Genomic DNA, 22,119 nt, shown 5'->3' with positions numbered 1-22,119 from the left:
AGAAAGAAAGAAAGCACTGGTGAACTCATCAATGCAAAAAGACCTGGGCGCCCACGGAAGACAACAGTGGTGGACGATCGCAGAATAATCTCCATGGTGAAGAGAAACCCTTTCACAACAGCCAACCAAGTGAACAACACTCTCCAGGAGGTAAGCGTATCAATATCCAAATCTACCATAAAGAGAAAACTGCATGAAAGTAAATACAGAGGGTTCACTGCACGGTGCAAGCCACTCGTAAGCATCAAGAATAAAAAGGCTAGACTGGACTTTGCTAAAAAACATCTCAAAAAGCCAGCACAGTTCTGGAAGAACATTCTTTGGACAGATGAAACCAAGATCAACCTCTACCAGAATGATGGAAAGAGAAAAGTATGGCGAAGGCGTGGTACAGCTCATGATCCAAAACATACCACATCATCTGTAAAACACGGTGGAGGCAGTGTGATGGCTTGGGCATGCATGGCTGCCACTGGTACTGGGTCACTAGTGTTTATTGATGATGTGACACAGGACAGAAGTAGCCGAATGAATTCTGAGATATTCAGAGCCATACTGTGTGCTCATATCCAGCCAAATGCAGCCAAACTGATTGGTCGTCGTTTCATACTACAGATGGACAATGACCCAAAACATAAAGCCAAAGCAACCCAGGAGTTTATTAAAGCAAAGAAGTGGAATATTCTTGAATGGCCAAGTCAGTCACCTGATCTCAACCCAATTGAGCATACATTTCACTTGTTAAAGACTAAATTTCAGACAGAAAGGCCCACAAACAAACAGCAATTGAAAACCACCACAGTGAAGGCCTGGCAGAGCATCAAAAAGGAGGAAACACAGCGTCTGGTGATGTCAATGAGTTCAAAACTTCAGGCAGTCATTGCCAACAAAGGGTTTTCAATCAAGTACTAAAAATGAACATTTTATTTAAAATTATTGAATCTGTCCAATTACTTTGGGTCCCTTTAAAAACAGGGTGGCACATGTTAAGGAGCTGAAACTCCTAAACCCTTCATCCAATTTTAATGTGGATACCCTCAAATGAAAGCTGAAGGTCTGAACTTCAACTGCATCTGAATTGTTTTGTTTAAAATTAATTGTGGTAATGTCTATAACCAAAATTAGAAAAATGTTGTCTCTGTCCAAATATATATGGACCTAACTGTATATATACATATATACATGTTAATATTAATATTATAACATGTTTTTCATTCATTTATTCATTCCCTCCCTCATTCATTCACCACAGAGAAAACCACTGTGCTTAGAGAGCAATTGACAAGGTGATAGTAAGCTATTAAGACCTGAAAACAACTAATTAGGCACGATGATACAATTTCTTGTGGGTGGTTAGAAACTAATGAAAAGTTTTAGGATTGAACTATAGCTTACAAAGCAGTTAATTACTGGTTGATTAAGATTCAGTAGGCTATTCCAAAGAAACTACATTAATTATACAGTTACTGTTAGCTGTTATACTAGGAATGTGCTGACACTATAATGCCAGGTGGCATCAACATCCTATTTACTTTTAACAATATCTTTCATAGTCCACATCTCGCTGCTCTGTTTCATTCTAACATTGAACCATTATGATAAATACATTAATACTGGTACCAGTAATAGTACTATTGTGCAAAATACCAGACATTTGTGGCATTCTGGAAAAAAATGTTTCCATAATTTGGAACATTAATCCTCTCATTCTCTGCCACTATATTTATACAGATATTCAGCTTCTCGAGGATGCTCAGTCCTCATTTAGGCCGGTTTCACATTAGCGTTTTGAGGAGCTTCCTCCGTGAAACCCCGCCCTCGACCGCACCTCCGCCGATAGCTCCGCCTACTTCTGCATGCAGCCTGCATGCAACCTGCGTACCTATCTTTAACATTAGGTACACAGGTCGTGCGGCTGTATGCGTCAAAATGACGCATGAGGAAGCATCTGCATACAGCCGCACGACCTGCGTACCTAATGTTAAAGATAGGCTTGAGAAAGGCTCAGATGGAGCCGAAACGTTGCCCTGACAAGTGGGTTGATTAAATCTTCCACATTTTTCACTGAAGAAATGGAGTGCTGCCTCTTTTTTTGAGCTTTTATAAACTTGGTGCAATCATTGGACTGGTTGCCTGGGGCCTTGCACCCGAAGATAAATAGAAGTGTCTTGCTGTTCCTTTTTTGCTGTAATGTTAAAGATAGGTACGCAGGCCGCATGCAGAAGTAGGCAGAGCTAACGGCGGAGGTTCGGCCGAGGGCGGGCTTCACGGAGGAAGTCGGCAGCCCTCCGCAGCTCCTCAAAACGTTAGTGTGAATCTAGCCTTACACAATATGGTGCACTTTTTATAATTGCATTATAAAAGGAGCATGTCATCATAAAATTACTTACTGCTTAAATTAAGTTTTACGCAAAACATATTTTATACGATTTTTTTTATTTTCCATCCCACCATGTATGTTTAAACTCATGTTAAAAATCTTGCAATTTTCATCCCAACCACTATGCATAATAAAATGCTAATATTTTATGGGCTACAGAGATAAATTAACATACTATTTTCATTACAGCCAGAAGGGCTAATAAGGATATCATCTTTGTATGGTTAAAATAGGATTCATCAGTCACAACAGATGATTTTAGAGCTCGCATTTTCCTCCTCCCTGCAAAATAACCCCAGCACAGATAACAAAGCATGCCAATATCATCCATGTGGCTACTGTAAAGCAGATCTCTATGCTATAGTGTTAAACACAGCATAGACTAGCTGGCTTCCTCTATAACCATGTGCAAAAATAATAATTAAAAAAACTACACTACAAAACAACTAGATGTGAGTAGTGTGGGAATAATATGGTATACATAAAATATAGATGGTCCAAGGTTTACATGGGCACATGAGCAATGGAATCAACATCCAGCAGAAATAATTTGCCTTGGATCTTAACCACAAATGTACCCCAATGCGCGTTTCATGTGGATGTCGCTTCCTCAGTAATATAGAAAAAATGTAAATGCAGCTCACAACATCCAATATATATATATATATGTGGTTCAGGATGGTTTCCTTGGCAATCTACCCACTATGCTAGGATAAATCATGTTAGTTATTAAGCAGCTTTGTTCAAAGTTGTGTAAAGAGGTTTTTAAATCCAGCAAAGTGAATTAAAAGCAAACATTCTTTAATATGACTTCATTAAATTAGTAGCATGGGCAAAAAAATATATCTGACTCGTTTTGAGTTTAGGTGACTCTTAATCCTAGATATTGTTTATTTGATCATTGTGGGAATGTTACTTTAAGTTTGGACTGTGTGCACACAATGAGTTTTTGACGCTACATATTCTAGCTGAGTCTAAAAATGTAGTATCTTACAGTTCCAGCTAAATGGATGGGATTTATAGAAATCTCATTGTAGACAGAAAAACCTTACAATGTTTTTCTTTTGTTTCTATTTTGTTTTTGTTTTTTCAAATTAAGACTTACTTATCATTTTTACAGAAGCCTAATTTTAGACTGGTTGTGACTCATTGGTTTTCTACATGAGTGTTTTCTGTGTATGCTCGGAAGAGCACAGTGAAGGAAGTGGGTGGAGTTAAGCTCTGACCATCATCTTCTTGTAATGGAGAATCCTGTGCTATCTACTTTATACTTTTACTTTATTGTTATTCTGTAATTATAATGAGATTTATGAAAAGTCATGTTCAGGACATAAAGTATGGTAGGAGGCACCCAGACATAATGTTAGGGCTGGTGAAACACACCAAATAATATAAAGGAAGATACATGGTGTGTTCGCATCCCGGGGACCACCGTGCAGAGATGACACCTGCTGCTCGGTAATGGTGGACTGTATGGTGGTATAATATGAACTCACATGGTTTAACTTCGCCCAGTAATAAAGGTGGCGAACCCTGTTACTTCACAGGGCCGCAATACTGCTGAGTGAACACTAGTATTAGGTCACAGGACTATGCCCCAACGACACAGGGATAGAATCCCTCTAGAACATTAGAATTCGTTGCCACAACTGCAGTACCATGGAGTAACCTAAATATATAGATTCAGCCCACTAAGTGTGCGCAGCGCTGCTCTTGCTGATGCCACTAACTGCCCTAGCTAGAGACCGGAACGCGCAATAGATGCGGGGGGCGCCGCACTGGCGGACGCTGCTGAGATGACGCAGTATAATCGTGCCTTGTGCAGGATGGCACAAACTGGCGCTAGTCAGCTCCAACACCCAAACCACATACAACAACTCTAGGGAGGGGATTGATTAGGAGCTTTCACCAGATGTCAAACACTCATCCAAACACACAATATAAATTATATACTAGCAAATGGCTGAGCGGCCATGCAAACCTTTTATGGCAGCATCTTTCCGGGACCTTCCCAGTGATCCAATCAGGGCCACTTCAGGACCTGGGCATGTGACCCCTGACCTCTAATGAGAGGTCATCCCACGGGCATGCTCAGTTGAGAAAAAGCAGGACTTTGCCTTAGAAACGTCTGCTCACTGCTAACCACTGTTGGTTATAATAGCAGAACCAGGAATGACAGTGGCAACCAGATGCCCAGCCCAGCATCAGCCTGGGCAAGACACAGAGACCAACGTCTCTGCTGAGCAAGCTCCTCTGCGGCTGGGGAAAAATGGGAGACATGGTTTGAGATTCCCCCTGTGCAGCGGTGGGACCTCGACACCTAACATTATCCCCCTCCTCCTTGGGCCTCGCTATGCTCAAAGGCAGCAATGAGCTGAGGAGCCTTAATCTGCTCAATTGGCTCCCAGGTCCTGTTCTCTTGGCCATGACACTTCCAATCCACCAGATAATTCTTTTTGCCATGTACAACCTTACACCAAACGATAGCTTTCACCTTGAAGTCATCCATGAATGAGCCCGATGTCCTGGCAGATGACTCGGAAAACTGAGTCATGTGAATGGGTTTTAGGAGCGACACATGAAAGGTGTCGGTGATACCTAGCTGTGGAGGAAGGGCCAACAGATAGACCACATTGTTGACTTGTTCCAGGATGTTGAAGAGGCCTATGTAGCGAGGTGCAAACTTAGTGGACTCAATTCACAGCCTGATGTTACGGGCGGAAAGCCACACTAAATCACCAGGTGCAAAGGTTGGAGTGGGGCGCCGATGTGCATCTGCAGAAACCCTCATTCTCTCTTTGGAGGTCTGAATGGCATCCTGTGTGCAGTTCTAAATGTCGAGTGCCTCCACCGCCCAGTCTGCCACCCTAGAGTAAGTGGAAGACATGGGCATGGGCACAGGAAGCCGCGAATGTTGGCCGTAGTTAAGGAGGAAAGGGGTCTATCCAATGGAGTCTGCCACAGCATTACTCAGCGCAAACTCCACCCATGGCAGCAATGATGGCCAGTCATTCTGCCTAGCCAAAGCCAAATGTTGCAGATATGTGACCAGGGTCTGGTTGGCTCTCTCTACCTACCCATTCGTCTCAGGATGGTAAGCTGAAGAGAGATTGAACTCAATGCTGAGTAAGTGACAAAGCTCTCTCCAGAACCGAGATGCAAACTGGGGGCCCCGGTCACTAACAATTTTGTCAGACATGTCATGTAGGCAGAAAACTTGCTTAATGAACAATGCTGCCAAGGCCCACGCAGAAGGTAGCTGTGGGAGAGGCACCAAGTGAACCATTTGGAAAAATGGTCAGTAACTACCCAGATAACGATGCAGCTGCGAGACTTGGGAAAGTCGACCACAAAGTCCATAATTGCCATTACCCCCCTGCCGGTGGCAGGGGGTAAAGTAGCCCAGCAAGCCATTGTCGGGGAGACCAGTTCTTGGCGCAGGAGACACACGCCCGAATATGGTCTCTGACATCACTGGCCATATGTGGCCACCAGTACATCCTTGCCAGGAGCTCAGATGTCCTCTTGGTCTCAAAATGTCCACCAACCCTGGACGAGTGACCTGAAGAGAGAACCTCCTGTCACAAATTAGGTGGTACAAAATCTTGCCCGGATTTACAGACTCTAGGGAGACCGGGGCCTCAGTTCTCAGGCTCTCTGAGGGGACAATTTGGAGAGGCTCCTCCTCCTCCTCTACTGTTTACACTTTGGAGAGGGAGAGCGCATTGGCACGGATGTTCTTCTCCCCCGAAAGATAATGGACCATCATGAAATAAGGACCATCTAGCCAGGCGAGAGTTTAGCCACTGTAAATAAACCATATTATTGTGGTCAGTATACACTTGGAAGGGAAAATGAGCCCCTTCCAGGAGGTGTCTCCACTTCGAGAAGGCCAATTTCATAGCTAGAAATTCCCTGCACCCGATGGAATAATTCCTCTCCGCCGGTGCGAAGGTCTTGGAGAAAAGGAAGCGAGGATGCTTCAGACCTTGAGCATTCTTTTGGAAGACGACTGCTCTGGCACCAACAGGTGAGGCATCCACCTCCATTATAAATGGTTTATCTACATTGGGGCGATGTAGGATGGGAGCGCTAGCAAAATGAGACTTAATAGAGAGGAAGGCCTCCGACCACAATTTAGAATTTGCTCCCTTCTTGGTGAGGGCTACCAAGGAAGCTACCAAAATTGAGAAGTGGGGAATGAACTGACGATAATAATTAATGAACCCCATAAAGTGCTGCACCGCTTTGAGAGATTGGGGTTCTTGCCAGTCCATCACAGCCTGTAGCTTGGCGGGATCCATAGCCAATCCCTGGGTGGAGATGATATAGCCCAGGAAAGGCAAAGACTCCTGTTCAACCACACACTTCTCCAACTTGGCATAGAGGGAGTTTGCCCATAGGAGGTTGAAGGCTTTGCAAACATCTCTCCGGTGGGAGTCAATATCTGGAGAGTAGATGAAAATATCATCCAGATAGACTACGACCGAGGTGGAGAGCATGCCCCAGAAGATGTCATTTACAAAGTCCTGGAAAACAGCAGGAGCAATGCAGAGGTACCCGTAATTGCCATTACCTGGTGCATAATGCCGTCTTTCATTTGTCCTCCTCACAGATGCAAATCAGATTGCAAGCACCCCACAGATCAAGTTTAGTAAAAAACCCCAATCCCCGCAACTTATAATCAACTCAGATATCAGGGACAGAGGGTACTTGTTCTTAATCGTGATGGCGTTAAGACCCCTGTAATTTATGCATGGACATATTTCTCTCTTCTTCTGCAATGAGAAGAACCCCACCTCTGCAGCTGACACTGATTTCCTAGTGATTCGTTTTGCCAGATTCTCCTGGATGTACTTAGTCATTGCCTCCTTCTCCGGGAGAGATATTGGATAGACTCGACCGCGGAGAGGGTCAGCACCAGGCAAGAGGTCAATAGTACAGTTGTAGGGGTGGTAAGGTGGAAGGGTCTCCACATCCTTCTTGGAGAACACATCCGCATAGGCAAACAGTGTTTGGGTAGAGAGGAGAGATCTGCGGGTACCTCTGTAGTAGCAACCTGAACGCACTCCCTCTGGCATCTACCCTCACACGATTTACTCCATCCCAGAATTCTCCCTGAGGACCACTCTATATGAGGGGAGTGGTAGCGTAGACATGGTATCCCTAAGAGGACCTCATCAATTCCCTAGGGAATAAATAGCAGGGGGATGATCTCCTGATGAGATGGAGACATGGATAGAGTAAATGGGATGGTCTGACGAGTTATCTATGTCGACCCATTTACCACTCATATGGTCACTGGTTTGGCAAGCATCACCAGAGGAATTTCATGCCATAGGGCGAAGGCAGAAGACATAAAGTTGCCCTCCACCCTGGAATCCACGCACAGCTCTACCGTATGAGTGGATGGGCCAATGGTAATTGTCCCCTTGAAGGACAATCTGTATGAAAACGCCCCTGTGTCTAGTGAACCTCCTCCAATGGTTATTAGACGCGATCGTTTCCTGACCGCTGTGGACATTTCCAGGCATAATGTCCTGATTGCTGGCTGACAGTACAAACCATGGGTATTGGAGCAACCTGGGACTAAGATCCCATTCAGGAAACCTCCATGTTCTCATGTGGCTTGGATTCCTGAACTGTAGATTCCAGAGGTCCGGTGAAGGTGGAAGCCAGCCGAAACCTCTACCTACGCTGGGCTCACTCCAACCTTTGCTCATTAAAAGGAAGGTCGAAGCGGGTAGACATTGCTATTAGTTCCTCCAGTGTGGCAGGAATCTCCCTAGTGGCCAAAGCATCATCACATGGTCAGCCAGTCCCCTCCAGAAAACAGGGATGACAACTTTATCCGGCCGCTCCAGCTCTGATGCTAAAGTCCAGAAGTGGATGGCAAAATTGCTGACCATGGGTGAGCCCTGTGTCAATGCCAGCAGTCGGAGTGCCGTATCATAGGTGACATGAGGTTCCAAAAATACCTGTTTCAGAGTGCTCAAGAACTGCAGAGCACTCTGCACCACATGATTGTCACACTCCTACAGCAGCGCAGCCCACTCAAATGCGCTGTCCGACAGGAGGGATATTATAAATTCCTCATTAGCCAGCTCCATGGAAAAACGTGCAGCCAGGAGCTCATGGTGTATAGCACACTGGCTCACGAATCCCCGGCACAAGTTACTGTCACCAGTAAACTTATCTGGCAATGGGAGGTGGGATAACGTCGGAGCAAGGGTGGCAGTGGACAAATTAGCTGCAGCCACGAAAGCAGCCTGAACAGCTACTGAGGTAACATCCACAGCCGAGGTTGTGTGCTTGAGAGCCGCCAACCTGCCCTCCAGCTGCTGGAGGTACTGCTGTAGTTCATCTGCCAATACTAGCCAGATCCTGACGCTAGTATAATATTAGTGCTGGCGGAACACACCAAATAATATAACGGAAGATATATGGTGCGTTCGCAGCCCGGGAACCACCGTGATGACACCTGCTGCTTGGTAATGCCGGTATATACAGCGGTATAATATGAACTCACATGGGTTAACATCACCCGGTAAGAAAGGAGGTGAAATCTGTTACTTCACAGGGCTGCATCCACTGAGTGAATGCTAGTATTAGGTCACAGGACTGCTTCAAGGATACAGGGTTAGAGTCCCTCTAGACCACTAGTACTCGGTGCCACAACTGCGGTGCCAGGGATAAACCTAAATATAAAGATTTAGAGCACTGAGTGTGCGCCGCTCTAGCATACGCCACTAACCACCCTAGATAGGGACCTGAAACCGCACTAGATGCGCATGGCGCTGCACTGGTGGATGCTGCTGAGATGATCCAGTATAATCGTGCCTTGTGCAGGATGGCTCAAACTGGAGCTAGTCAGCTCCAACACCCACACCACATACAACAATGCTAGGGAGGGAATTGATTAGGAGCTTTCACTAGATGTCAAACACTTATCCACACACACACACACACAATATAAGTTTTATACTAGCATATGGCTGAGCGGCCATGCAAACCTTTTATAGCAGTGGTCCAATCAGGGCCGCTTCACGACCTGGGCATGTGACCACCGACCTCCAAAGAGAGGTCATCCCACGGGCATGCTCACTTGAGTAAAAGCAGGACTTTGTCCCAGGAACATCTGCTTGCCGCTGACCACTGTTGGTTATAATAGCAGAACCAAGAACGACAGTGGTAACCAGATGCACCGCATGAGTCTGGGCAAAATGCTGGGACTGGCGTCTCTGCTTAGCAGTCTCCTCTGAAAAATGGGAGACCGCAAAGGACATGGGTCGAGATTACCCCTGTGCAGCATTGGGAACTCAACACATATATCTCTATGGTTTCTTATTGGAATTAAAAAAGGAAATAAGCTTCACATCAAATAGTCTAACTTCACTGGGAGAATGTAAGTTGGCAAATTTGTCATCTAAAGTAATCGTACAGGTCTCTTGACAGGCATGGCTATTAGTAAGAGTAATGTGCATTTAAAATTAGCCACCATAGCCAAGATCATTTTTTCCTTTCATTGGAAAATAATGAAGATGAAAGACGGAGAAAAAGTTACCTTCTTGACAGTTTCCAACATAGATCGACCTCCCTGCCAAGGCTTTGAGTTCTTCTTGATGCAAGTGAGGCTGGCCATGCTATGCCACTTTCGATCTTCTAGCTTCTTGTGAAAGGCATTAGCCAGCAAGAGCACTGTGTCATAGATATAGAGGTTGGTGATCTGTAAAGATTAGATATTGATCATTGGCCTCAGTTATTGAAGAGAGCTGACACACATAAGTAAAAATCATAGCACCGTTGCTTTAGCTACTTACGAACTCATTGCCCTGCAACTACATTTCTCATCTGATAGATCGTACAATGTTTCTTTCAGAATTAGCCACATGAAGCGCTGTCATTTATGATGGAGGTTTCATTTACTATGTCTTGCCAACTGCTTTGTTTTCTTCTGACCTCCATAATTGTTATAAAAGAGAAGTGGCTGCTTCCTAAACAACAACAAATGGCATGTTTCCTTGGACAGATTATGTTGTTAGTGTTACACCTGCTACTTCTGAGCATGGGATATATCTCTATATATTCAGCAAATGATATAAAGTATACTGAAGGCCTAAAAAGTAAAATCATTACATTATTACTGTACCATGGAAATACAAAAGCATAACTTTAAACAAATCTTCTTCATTGTATGGATTAACACAGACTGTAAGTTTATTTTACACAGTAAAATGTTCCATATATATACAGTACAGACCAAAAGTTTGGACACACCTTCTCATTTAAAGATTTTTCTGTATTTTCATGACTATGAAAATTGTAAATTCACACTGAAGGCATCAACACTATGAATTAACACATGTGGAATTATATACTTAACAAAAAAGTGTGAAACAACTGAAAATACGTCTTATATTCTAGGTTCTTCAAAGTAGCCACCTTTTGCTTTGATGACTGCTTTGAAAAATATTTAGAATTGAGAGTCCTCAGTGGTTGATACCTTTTAATGGCTAACTGAAAAGATGACAACAAATTGCAAGCTTTCGAGACTACATACGTCTCTTCATCAGGCAAAGACTAAAACAAATTCTGAAGAATCACATATTTATGCACAACATAGTATAGAAAAAAAAGGGGGGGGAACCATGGATAAGCCAGGTGACATGAAGCAGAATTACCATGGGTGATAAACAGTTACGTCCATAAATATTGGGCCAATTCTTAGATAAGGATTGTTTTATTGTCCTGTGATTAGGGTCTCTGTTGTGATGACCCCACATGGTCTGAGGGGCAAGTTCCAAAGGACCAATGACCTGATACCAGAAAGTCCAAGAACAGGGACATTATACATGCTTCCCAAAATCCACAAATCTGGAAACCCATGAAGACGAATTATTTCATGTGTGGGCACCCTTACTGAGCAGGTATCTGGATGGGTAGAGGGTATTCTTAAACCCCTGGTAAAAGATACACCCAGCTTCATTCAGGACACAACTGACCTATTGAATAAACTATTAAACTATCAGCAATAGGTCTTCAACCAGAAGGAACCACCCTGGCCACCATGGATGTGGAATCTTTGTGCTCAAATATCACACACCAGGATGGATTAAATGCCTGCAAATTCTTCCTGGAAAACGCAGGGACTGATGCAAATTCTGTGGTGAAACTTATAAAATTCATCCTCACCCACAATTACTTTGAGTTTGACAAGAAGATCTATCTACAGGAGACTGGCACAGCAATGGGAAGTAAAATGGCCCCACAGTATGCAAATCTTTTCTTGGCCAAGCTTGAAAGCGACTTTTTGTCCTCATGTCCCATCAGGCCTCTGGCGTACTACCGCTACATTGATGACATTTTAATCATCTGGACAGAGTCTGAGCCACAGCTAAAGACGTTCCATGAACAGTCTAATCAATTTCATCCTACCATCAACTTAACACTCAACTACTCCTGCACTGAAATTAACTTTTTGGACACCATCATTAAGCTGCAGAACAATAAAATAGAGACATCCTTGTATCAGAAGTCAATCGACCGTCCAACATACCTTAAATGGGACAGTTTCCATCCAAAACACATAAAAAACTCTATTGTCTACAGCCAAGCCATCAGATACAATCGCATATGTTCCAACCCAATGGATAGGGATGAACACCTTGGTCGCCTCAGAAAGACCTTTTTGAATCAGGGCTACCATCCAAGAACAATTGAAAATCAGATCACAAGAGCCACCAGAATATCAAGGAATCACCTGCTACATTACAAAGCTAAAGAAGAAAATAACCGGGTACCTCTAGTGGTTACCTACAATCCTAATCTGGAGGTGCAAAGGGGAGCTGCACGGAAATTACAACCTTTACTGCAAAAAGATGCCCGCTTACAATCCATTTTTCCAGACCCCCCACTACTGTGTTTAAGGCAGCCCCCAAATCTAAGAAGCATCATTGTCAAGAGCTCCCTGTCCTCTCCAACAGCTGCAGGTACCTTTCCTTGCAACCAGAAAAAAATGTAAAACCTGTCCATTTATAATGACCATGGACAAGATAAAGATCCCCAATTCACATCAGGACTACAAGATACCAGGTACTTTCAGCTGCATCACTTCTAATGTGGTGTACCTAATTATTTGTACTAAATGTCCAACTGGGGGTCTGTATGTGGGGGAGACAGGGCAGAAACTGAGAACAAGGATGAATTCTCACTGCCACACAATAAGAGAAAAAATAATGGATATACCTGTGGCAATACATTTCTGTCTCCCAAATCATACCATTATAGACATGAAATTACTTGTGCTAAAAGGTGGCTTCAAATCTCAGAGAGACAGAAGAGTCTGGGAATATAAACTGATGATGACCTTTGACACTCTAACTGCAGGAATGAATGTGTCGCACGGATTTATGTCTTTTTACATCAACTAAGGAACTTGCCCCTCAGACCATGTGGGGTCATCACAACAGAGACCGTAATCACAGGACAATAAAACAATCCTTATCTAAGAATTGGCCCAATATTTATGGACGTAACTGTTTATCACCCATGGTAATTCTGCTTCATGTCACCTGGCTTATCCATGGTTTTTCCCCCTTTTTTTTCTATACTATGTTGTGCATAAATATGTGATTCTTCAGAATTTGCTTTAGTCTTTGCCTGATGAAGAGACGTATGTAGTCTCGAAAGCTTGCAATTTGTTACCATCTTTTCAGTTAGCCATTAAAAGGTATCAACCACTGAGGACTCTCAATTCTAAATACTTTTCTATCTACTGGCTATCACGGTACCAAGATATATTTCTTTCCTGTATCATGACTGCTTTGCACACTCTTGGCATTCTCTTGATGAGCTTCAATAGGTAGTTACCAGTTATGGTCTTCCAACAATATTGAAGAAGTTCCCAGAGATGCTTAGCACTTGTTGACCCTTTTGCCTTTACTCTGCAGTCTAGCTCACCCCAAACCATCTCGATTGGGTTCAGGTTTGGTGACTGTGGAGGCCAGGTCATCTAGCGTAGCACCTCAACACTCTCCTTTTGGGTCAAATAGCCCTTGCACAGCCTGGAGGTCATTGTCCTGTTGAGAAATAAATGATGGTCCAACTAAAAGCAAACTAAATACAGAAAAATCTGTAAATGAGAAGATGTGTCAAAACTTTTGCTCTGTATATCTCATTTAAAAGACCACTGTCTTTTTTATACCACTCTTTGAGCATTTTTTTGACCGTCTTGAGATTAACACTTTACATCACATTAATGCGAACAACTTCTGCTAATGTAACTCAGGGAACAATCCTAAGGAAAATTCCCAGTACCTAAGTCCCAGAGCCTGTAGAGCGCCAGTCAGAAAAATGGATATAGAGTAAAAGAAGGTTATGTAAGTAAAATTGATATATAAAAGCAGAATGTGCAGTTCAAAGCTTCAATTATAACTATTTAGCATACTGTATATGATATGTTCTTTTCATTGAAAGGAGGTTGTCTCATAAACAATATGTATCCCCTATCCCCAGGATAGGTCATAAACATTTACTTTCTATCCACTGGCGGCACAGACAGAAGAGGGCCCCTGTACAAGAACAGTTTATGGGCCTTTTGCAGCCAAATAGTAGCAGCACACGTTATCTTGCTTTACATCCTCAAAGGATTACCATGACAGCATATGTCGTCTGAATGGGTGCGAGCATTCCATGTTGTGTCCTTGTTTGATACACGCTCTCATTTATTGGGATTTGTCAGATTGTCTGCCATTCTATGGGTAACTATGATTGCCAGTAACGGATCTATGACATATTGCTGTCTGATCAGGTCTCCTGATATTTTGTTTGCATGGTGTCATTATTTGCATGCTGTCAGGACTTAAAAGTCCTATATGTTGGTCAGTACTTATGATATCACATGTATTTGCATAAATTGCTATTTACATGTTACATCTCTTGCAATATTATATCCAGTTGGACTACATTTGATTATGGTTTTAAAAGTAGGAGTGATCAGAATGGCCAGCACAGTTGCACTGAGTTTGGTGAGGGTTCCTGTTGTCCGACCCCAGCTATCATATACAGGTGTTTCTTACAAAATTAAAATATCAGCAAAAAGTGAATTTATTTCAGTTCTTCAATAGAAAAAGAGAAACTCATATACTATATAGAGGGGACATGGACGTGATAGATCCCAAGCCTTATTTGCCTCTGTGTTCTCCCATTCAGCTTTGGCCGCTGCGGATGCTGCTGAGAATAGAGGTTGGTTTGTTATTGCTTTCTCTCCAGCCAAGTCTATGATAACAAGTGATCGGACACGCTCGAGTCTAAGTCCAGAAATCACCATACCGAGCATGTCCGTGATGTGGCGTCTTCCTATTGGTGGCCTGATGTCTCCTGCTCTGGTGATGTGGCAGCTCCGGATGGGTGATGTCTCGGCCAACTGGGCATGAGTGTTTGGGGTGGAGCCTTTTGTATAAAAGATCCCCAATGGTACCCGCGGGCATGCTAGTATCATTTTTTGTATGGCTATGTGAGTGGAGTCTCTACCACTCTGTCTTCAGGTGTTTTGTGTCTGTCTAGCTTGGGACTGTACACGTAAGCAGGCAGCTGGGGTCAGTGGGGGCAATTAGCCGTTGGCTTAGCATCTGGTTCCTACATGTGTGTGGTTAGCACAGTAAAGTTCCAGAGCAAGCACAACCCTAGTCAGGGTGATAAGCTCAGATTATCTGTTCCATTTCTGTGTACAAGTGACACAGCTCAGTTGCAGAGCAGCTATTTTGTTTCCATGTGCGAGTGGCACAGCTCAGTTGCTGAGCATTTGTTTCATTTCTGTGTGGGAGTGACACAGCTCTGTTGCAGAGCATCTATTTCATTTCTGTGTGCAAGTTCTGTTCACGTGCTAGCCCTGTGCCGTTTAACAGGACAACGCACTTAGTACTCGCCATGTAATTGACATTATTCACTAGCAGTGGTTTTCCATCTCTGCACAGTGGGCCCCGAGTTGTGATTGCACTTTATTATTTATTTTAATTAGCATAATCTACCAACCCTAACAGTTGATGATTATGGCTTATAACCAATGAAAACCCAAAAGTAATTATCTAAATAAATTAGAATACTTTATAACACCAACTTGTAAAATTATTTTAAAATCTAAAATGCTGGCCTACTGAAATGTATGTTCAGTAAATGCACTGAATTCTGGGTCAGGGCTCCTTTTGTATCAATTACTGCCACATTGTGACATGGCATGGTGGCAATCAGCCTGTGGCACTGCTGAGATGTTATGAAAGCCCGGGTTGCTTTGATAGCAGCCTTCAGCTCCTCTGCATTGTTGGGTCTGGTGTCTATCATTTTCCTCTTGACAATATTCCATAGATTCTCTATGGGTTTATGGTCAGGCAATTTTGCTGGTCAATCAAGCACAGTGATACTGTTGTTTTTAAACCAGGTATTGGTACTTTTGGCAGTGTGGACAGTTGCCAAGTCCTGTTGGAGAATCAAAATTCCATCTCCAAAAAGCTTGCCAGCAGAGGGAAGCATAAAGTTCTCTAAAAGTTCTTGAAAGGTGGCTTCAATGACTTTTGTCTTGATAAAACACAGTGCACCTACACAAGCATATGACATGGCTCCCCAAACCATCACTGATTGTGAAAACTTCATACTAAACCTCAAGCATCTTGGATTATGTGCCTCTTTATTTTTCCTCCTGACTCAGGGACCTTGATTTCCAAATGAATTGAAAAATTTACTTTCATCTGAAAACAACACCTTGGACCATGGAGCAACAGTCCAGTTATTTTTCTCCTATGCTCAGGTAAGATGCTTCTTGTCTTGTCTATTGGTCATGAGTTGCTTGACACAAGGAATGCGACACTTGTAGCCCATGTCCTGGATAAGTCTGTGTGTGGGGGCTCTTGAAGAAATTACTCCAGCAGCAGTCCAGTCCTTGTGAATCTCCCCAAATAAATGCCCTTTTCTTAATCTTTTCAAGGCTGTGGTTATCCCACTTGTGCACCTTTTTCAACCACACTTTTTCCTTTTACTCAACTTTCCATCAATCTGCTTTGTGTGATGCAGTGACCCTGTTACAGCTAGGGGGCACTGCAAGTTCTCCTCAAACTAAGCACGGAGGCGTATGGAGGTCATAGGAATGCATGGCAGTCGCAGGCATAACTGTGATGATGAGACAACTTCCGGCATTATTGTAAATGGCCAGTATGTGTCGCAGAGCAGATACTCTGCGTTGTAAGCCTGAAGTAATGTTGTTCTGGGACCTGTAGTTCCACAAGTGTTTATTTACTTAACGGGAGGCTTACAGGGTTAGTCGGAGAGCTGGATGGGTTTGATTAACCACACACACCTCACAATTATGGGAGTGGTTACAGATATATAATGTAACTGAGGACTGGTCACATGAATGAGAGTGCATGAACCTGATTGGTCCATGTGTAAGGTCCTGGAAGGCCTATGTGTTGGAGGTGATAACTTCCTGAAGAGCACATAGTGAGACTTTGGACCTGGTGGCCTGTGTGTTTAACTGTTCCAAGTGGGGATAGATGTCCTAAACAGCACACAGAGAGGCCATGTTTGCAGAGTCAGTGATGGCACTGCGTTTGGGAAGCTATTATCCATCTGAGGATCTGGACTGTCTGGAGTGCACTGGTCACAGGGACGGTGGTCCCAGTTCGGCAACTTCCCTATGAGAAAGGACTGACAGGAGGTCAGTGTGAGGAGGAGGAGCTCCAGGAAAGTAACTCCAGCAAGGGGATTATAACGACAGAAAAGTATCTGATATTGGGACTTTATGTCGGTGGTTATTATGTTCCGTGATATATATATAATGAACTGTGACTTGGCGGGTGTCAGGTATGGGACTGTATGAACGTAACCTCAGCTGAAAATTCACTATTTGTCGGTCCTGTAATGTTCAAAATGCACTACTGTAGTTTATGGAGGTATAAGAAACTAGGCATGGACTGTTGTAAATGAGAAATGGCTGCTGTTGTTTGAATATTGCCGATGGGGTTTAAGGAGCATTTAACCCAATTGAACTTTTAAAGAAAATACAGTCTAGCTGTGTATTATATCGCTGCCAAGCGAGTATTCCCCAACCAGTTAGTGATTGCTGCATCACATTAGATACAGCACTCTGTAAACAGCCAGCTTGTTGATCAAGGACCTTTTGTGGCTTACCCTCCTTGTGGAGTGTGTCAATAACTGCCTTCTGGACATCTGTCAACGCAGCAGTCTTCCCATGATTGTGGATCCTACTCAAACAGACTAAGGGACCTTTTTAAATTCTTAGGAGGCATTTGCAATTGTTTTTTTCTAATTATTCTAATTTACTAGGATAATGACTTTTGGGTTTTCATTGGCTGTAAGCCATAATAATCAACATTAACAGAAATAAACACTTGAAATAGATTATTCTGTTTGTAATAACTCTATATAATATATTTAGTTTCACTTTTTTATTGAAAAACTGAAATAAATTAACTTTTTGATGACATTCTAATTTTGTGAGAAGTACCTGCATGTTTTACCTCTCCTATGGGTAGGTGATAAATGTTTACCTGGCAAACTTTTTAGGCTCTTTCAACCAGTCAGAACAGCTCAAAAAGGGTCTGAGCCTTATTAATGCACTCACGTTCTCTCTGCAGCAATGTGTTTGGAACTTAAAGGGTCTGATTAGTAGGTAGAATGCATGCACACTTTCAAGGCTATTTCATCAATGCCTTTACTATTAGCAGAATGTAAGTGACAAATTCCTTTTGGAAGAGGGAAATAGACTTGTTTTACTTTTATAAATGTTAAAGTCATTTCAGAGGAAGCAAGAGATGACATTAACTTGAGATAAATCCAGGTGACATTGCCATTTCAGATTTTATTCTTGGAAAATTGGATGTGATATGATATCATGAAATGTGAAATATGCTCGAACAAAGTGACTTTATTCAGACACTGGTATGTTCAAGACTTTGAATGTTCGCTTTCTGACTTTTTTTGCTTTATGTATGTAAATGAAAGCACCTCGTCACCTTTACTCTTTCAAAGACATTTATATGTATGGGACTTTATTTAAAAAAAAAAGAACACGTCTTACTGATTTATAACTATTATATCTGTCACCAGGAATGAACTAGCCTATTTAATGTACTATAAGAAGAAGTAGGTTCATTAAACCTTTCATTGTTTAAGAGATAGACTATTAATTATGAACTGTTCTGCTCCACATCTCTCTTTATTTGCAGTACATCTGGGAACAATTGACCCTTTCATTGTGTTATGCAAGCCTTCTCAAACATCAAACCACTCGTGGAAGAAATGAAAATTCTGCTGACTGCCATTGCACAGGTGAGTGATCTAGCAAAACAGTATACACTCAATCAAATGCCCTCTGGCCAAATATTGATATGTAAAAAAGCCTGTAAATATTGGACATTACATAATTACGAAAGTTGCATATATAATAAATTGCATGTAAATAGTCATTATACTATTGAAAACCAAATCATTATTCCTTAAATTTTTGCAAATAAAAGTTTAATGGATGCCCAAACCATGCAAAAGTAATAAATTCAATAATAATATTTGTAGTGAACCTCTGTGAACTAGTTTTTTTTTTTTTTTTACTAAATAAGTTCTAATTAATTTCTTAATGTCTGTATAAAAAGCCAAATGTTTATTTTTCTGATACAAAGCATTAAATTCAATACTTAAAGGATATAAATCTGGCAGACTGCCATCAGAGTCAGCTTAGGAGTTTATTGCATACTGTTATACATTAATCGCAATAAAAAAAAAATGCAGTAAGGCTACGTTCACATTGGCGTTCCGCCAATGTGCGTCGCTGTTGCGCCGGCGACGCGCCGGCGACGCAACGGCGACGCAGCGGCGACGCGCCCCTATGTTTAACATAGGGGACGCGTGCGTCGTTTTGGTGGCGTTTTTCGCCACGTGCGTCGTTTCCGACGCTAGCGTCGGACGCAAGAAAACGCTACATTGTAGCATTTTCTGTGCGTCCGATTTTCGTCAAAAACGACGCACGCGTCGCAAAACGCGCGCGTTTTTGCGCGCGTTTGCGCGCGTTTTTACGTGCGTCGCGCGTTGCATCGCCGACGCAGGGCGGCGCAACGCTAGTGTGAACCGAGCCTAAGATAAGCTCCCATTAGTGGGAGTTGAAGACAGCTAGAATCTTCACTTTTAACTCTGTGTATTGGGACATAGAAAGCCCAGAAAACAGGAATATGACTGCTGACCGTTTTTGACCAATATTCTGCTACTTTCAACACATAACATTTTTGTAATTCTTGGATGTATAAAACAACTATTATTGCTCGGTAATTTTCCCTACCTTTCTGCTCTTTATATATTTTTTTTAAACGGACTTATTGCTGTATTATAGAGTATTAAATATTGCAGGGTAATGCGCTAGAAAAATAATTCCATTAACCCCTTCAAGACATCTGCTGTATTTGTATGGCACAATTTGGAAGTGGGTGTATGGAACGGGCCCATGCTCAGCAGGTGATGGTGATGTCTTACAGCCAGGACCTGCCACTAACAATTGGGGGTGGAACAGAGCTTTGCACGTGACTGTTAACCTGATGAATGCTTCCAAACCTAAAGGTACCTTCACACATAACGATATTGTTAACGATATCGTTGCTATTTGTGACGTAGCAACGATATCGTTAATGAAATCGTTCTGTGTGACAGCGACCAACGATCAGGCTCCTGCTGGGAGATCGTTGGTCGCTGAAGAAAGTCCAGAACTTTATTTCGTCGCTGGACTCCCTGGAGACATCACTGGATCGGCGTGTGTGACACCGATCCAGCGATGTCTTCACTGGTAACCAGGGTAAACATCGGGTAACTAAGCGCAGGGCCGCGCTTAGTAACCCGATGTTTACCCTGGTTACCATGCTAAAAGTAAAAAAAAAAAACAAACACTAGATACTTACCTAACGCTGTCTGTCCTCCAGCGCTGTGCTCTGCACTCCTCCTGTACTGGCTGTGAGCCGGAAAGCAGAGCGGTGACGTCACCGCTCTGCTTTCCGGCTCCCAGCCAGTACAGGAGGAGAGCAGAGAAGCAGAGCGCAGCGCTGGAGGACAGACAGCGGTAGGTAAGTATCTAGTGTTTGTTTTTTTTTACTTTTAGGATGGTAACCAGGGTATACATCGGGTTACTAAGCGCGGCCCTGCGCTTAGTTACCCGATGTTTACCCTGGTTACCGGCATCGTTGGTCGCTGGAGAGCGGTATGTGTGACAGCTCTCCAGCGACCAAACAGCGACGCTGCAGCGATCCGGATCGTTGTCGGTATCGCTGCAGTGTCGCTTAATGTGAAGGGGCCTTAAGACAAAAACTAAATGAACGCAGTATGTAAAAAGCAATAGTACAAATAAATAACATAGGGTTTGGTTAAAAAACCCATAAAAGCCATCGTACCCAAGCTGGTTGAGTTCCGGTCCCGCTTGGCCCTTATTCACATTGAGGTCATTTTTGACATATGGAAAGATTTTAATACTAGAGATTAGGACTGTAACTTGGCACTGATGAGATGGTTTTTACACTTTTGTTTTAAATCAAAAACAGTGACAATGTGAGTATAATCAGCCATTTAGGTGGATTTGATTCTCAATCCAATTCTAATATTTTTTAATCAATGTATTCATTTCTATTGGTTAGGAATATTTCTTAAAGGGGTTATCTCATCTCCACATCATCTAGTTTGATTGAAGCCACTCTGGTGAAAATTTGCTGATTGTAATGGATCTGGCTTCAGAAATCCCTTGCTATTATCTGTCATCAGAGGAGTAGACTGCACAAGGCCATTCATTTTAAACATTTTTTTTTCAACAAAAGCCAGTTCAATAGAAATATAGTAAACAATGTTGAGCATTCAAATGGCTGGATGGCAATGCATTACATAGAGTAGAGTCCTGTAGAGCTGCTTTGTGTAATTACTCAAATCTGACCAATGATGAAGGTCACTAAATGACACTCATATGTCCTTATATAGAGCATAGTCTGCATAAAACACCCATTTAAAGGTTAGAGGACACAGCATTGAAGCTTAGAAGAATAGTATCAAGGGAAAAATCCTAAAGGCTCAGATGGAAAAGATAGGCCGGGATTCTCATAATTTATTTGCTGTTCGTTGATTCTCTGACAAGTATAAAAGCAACATACAGTCTTAAAATAAACAATAGTTTTGATGTATTAAAACTATAGCTACAGGTGCATCTCACAAAATTAGAATATCATCAAAAAGTTAAACTCAGTTCTTCAATACAAAAAGTGAAACTCATACATTAGATAGAGTCATTACAAAGAGAGATCTATTTCAAGTGTTTATTCCTGTTAATGTTGATGATTATGGCTTACAGCCAATGAAAACCCAAAAGCCATTATCTCAGTAAATTAGAATACTTTATAACACCAGCTTGAAATAATGATTTTAACATCTAAAATGTTGGCCTACTGAAGTGTATGTTCAGTAAATGCACTCAATACTTGCTCAGGGCTCTTTTTGCATCAATACGTGTGCTGGCTGTGGTGGGGAGATGAGGGAGCGGCAGCGGCGGAGTAGCGGGTCACCTGTGTCTGCTATTAAGGAGAAAAGAATATTCACTGTCCTCCATGCCCATTGGGCATGGAATGCAGCAAATATTCTTTTCTCTTAACACTAGGGTTGAGCGAAACGGGTCGGCCATTTTCAGAAGTCGCCGACTTTTGGCAAAGTCGGGT

General features: G+C 42.6%; 1 protein-coding gene across 1 annotated transcript in view; it reads right to left on the bottom strand.

The window, feature by feature from the left end:
- Positions 1 to 22,119, bottom strand: part of GRID2 (glutamate ionotropic receptor delta type subunit 2) — a 2,297,645-nt gene that overhangs the window by 969,133 nt on the left and 1,306,393 nt on the right. Inside the window, exon 7 of the mRNA XM_069743575.1 lies at positions 9,945 to 10,106. Within this exon, the coding sequence (XP_069599676.1) occupies positions 9,945 to 10,106 (162 nt within the window). The remainder of the gene's footprint in view (positions 1 to 9,944; positions 10,107 to 22,119) is intronic.

This window comes from Ranitomeya imitator, chromosome 1 (genome assembly GCF_032444005.1).
Source record: "Ranitomeya imitator isolate aRanImi1 chromosome 1, aRanImi1.pri, whole genome shotgun sequence".
NCBI lineage: Eukaryota > Metazoa > Chordata > Amphibia > Anura > Dendrobatidae > Ranitomeya > Ranitomeya imitator.
This window is presented reverse-complemented; position numbering and strand designations above follow the sequence as displayed.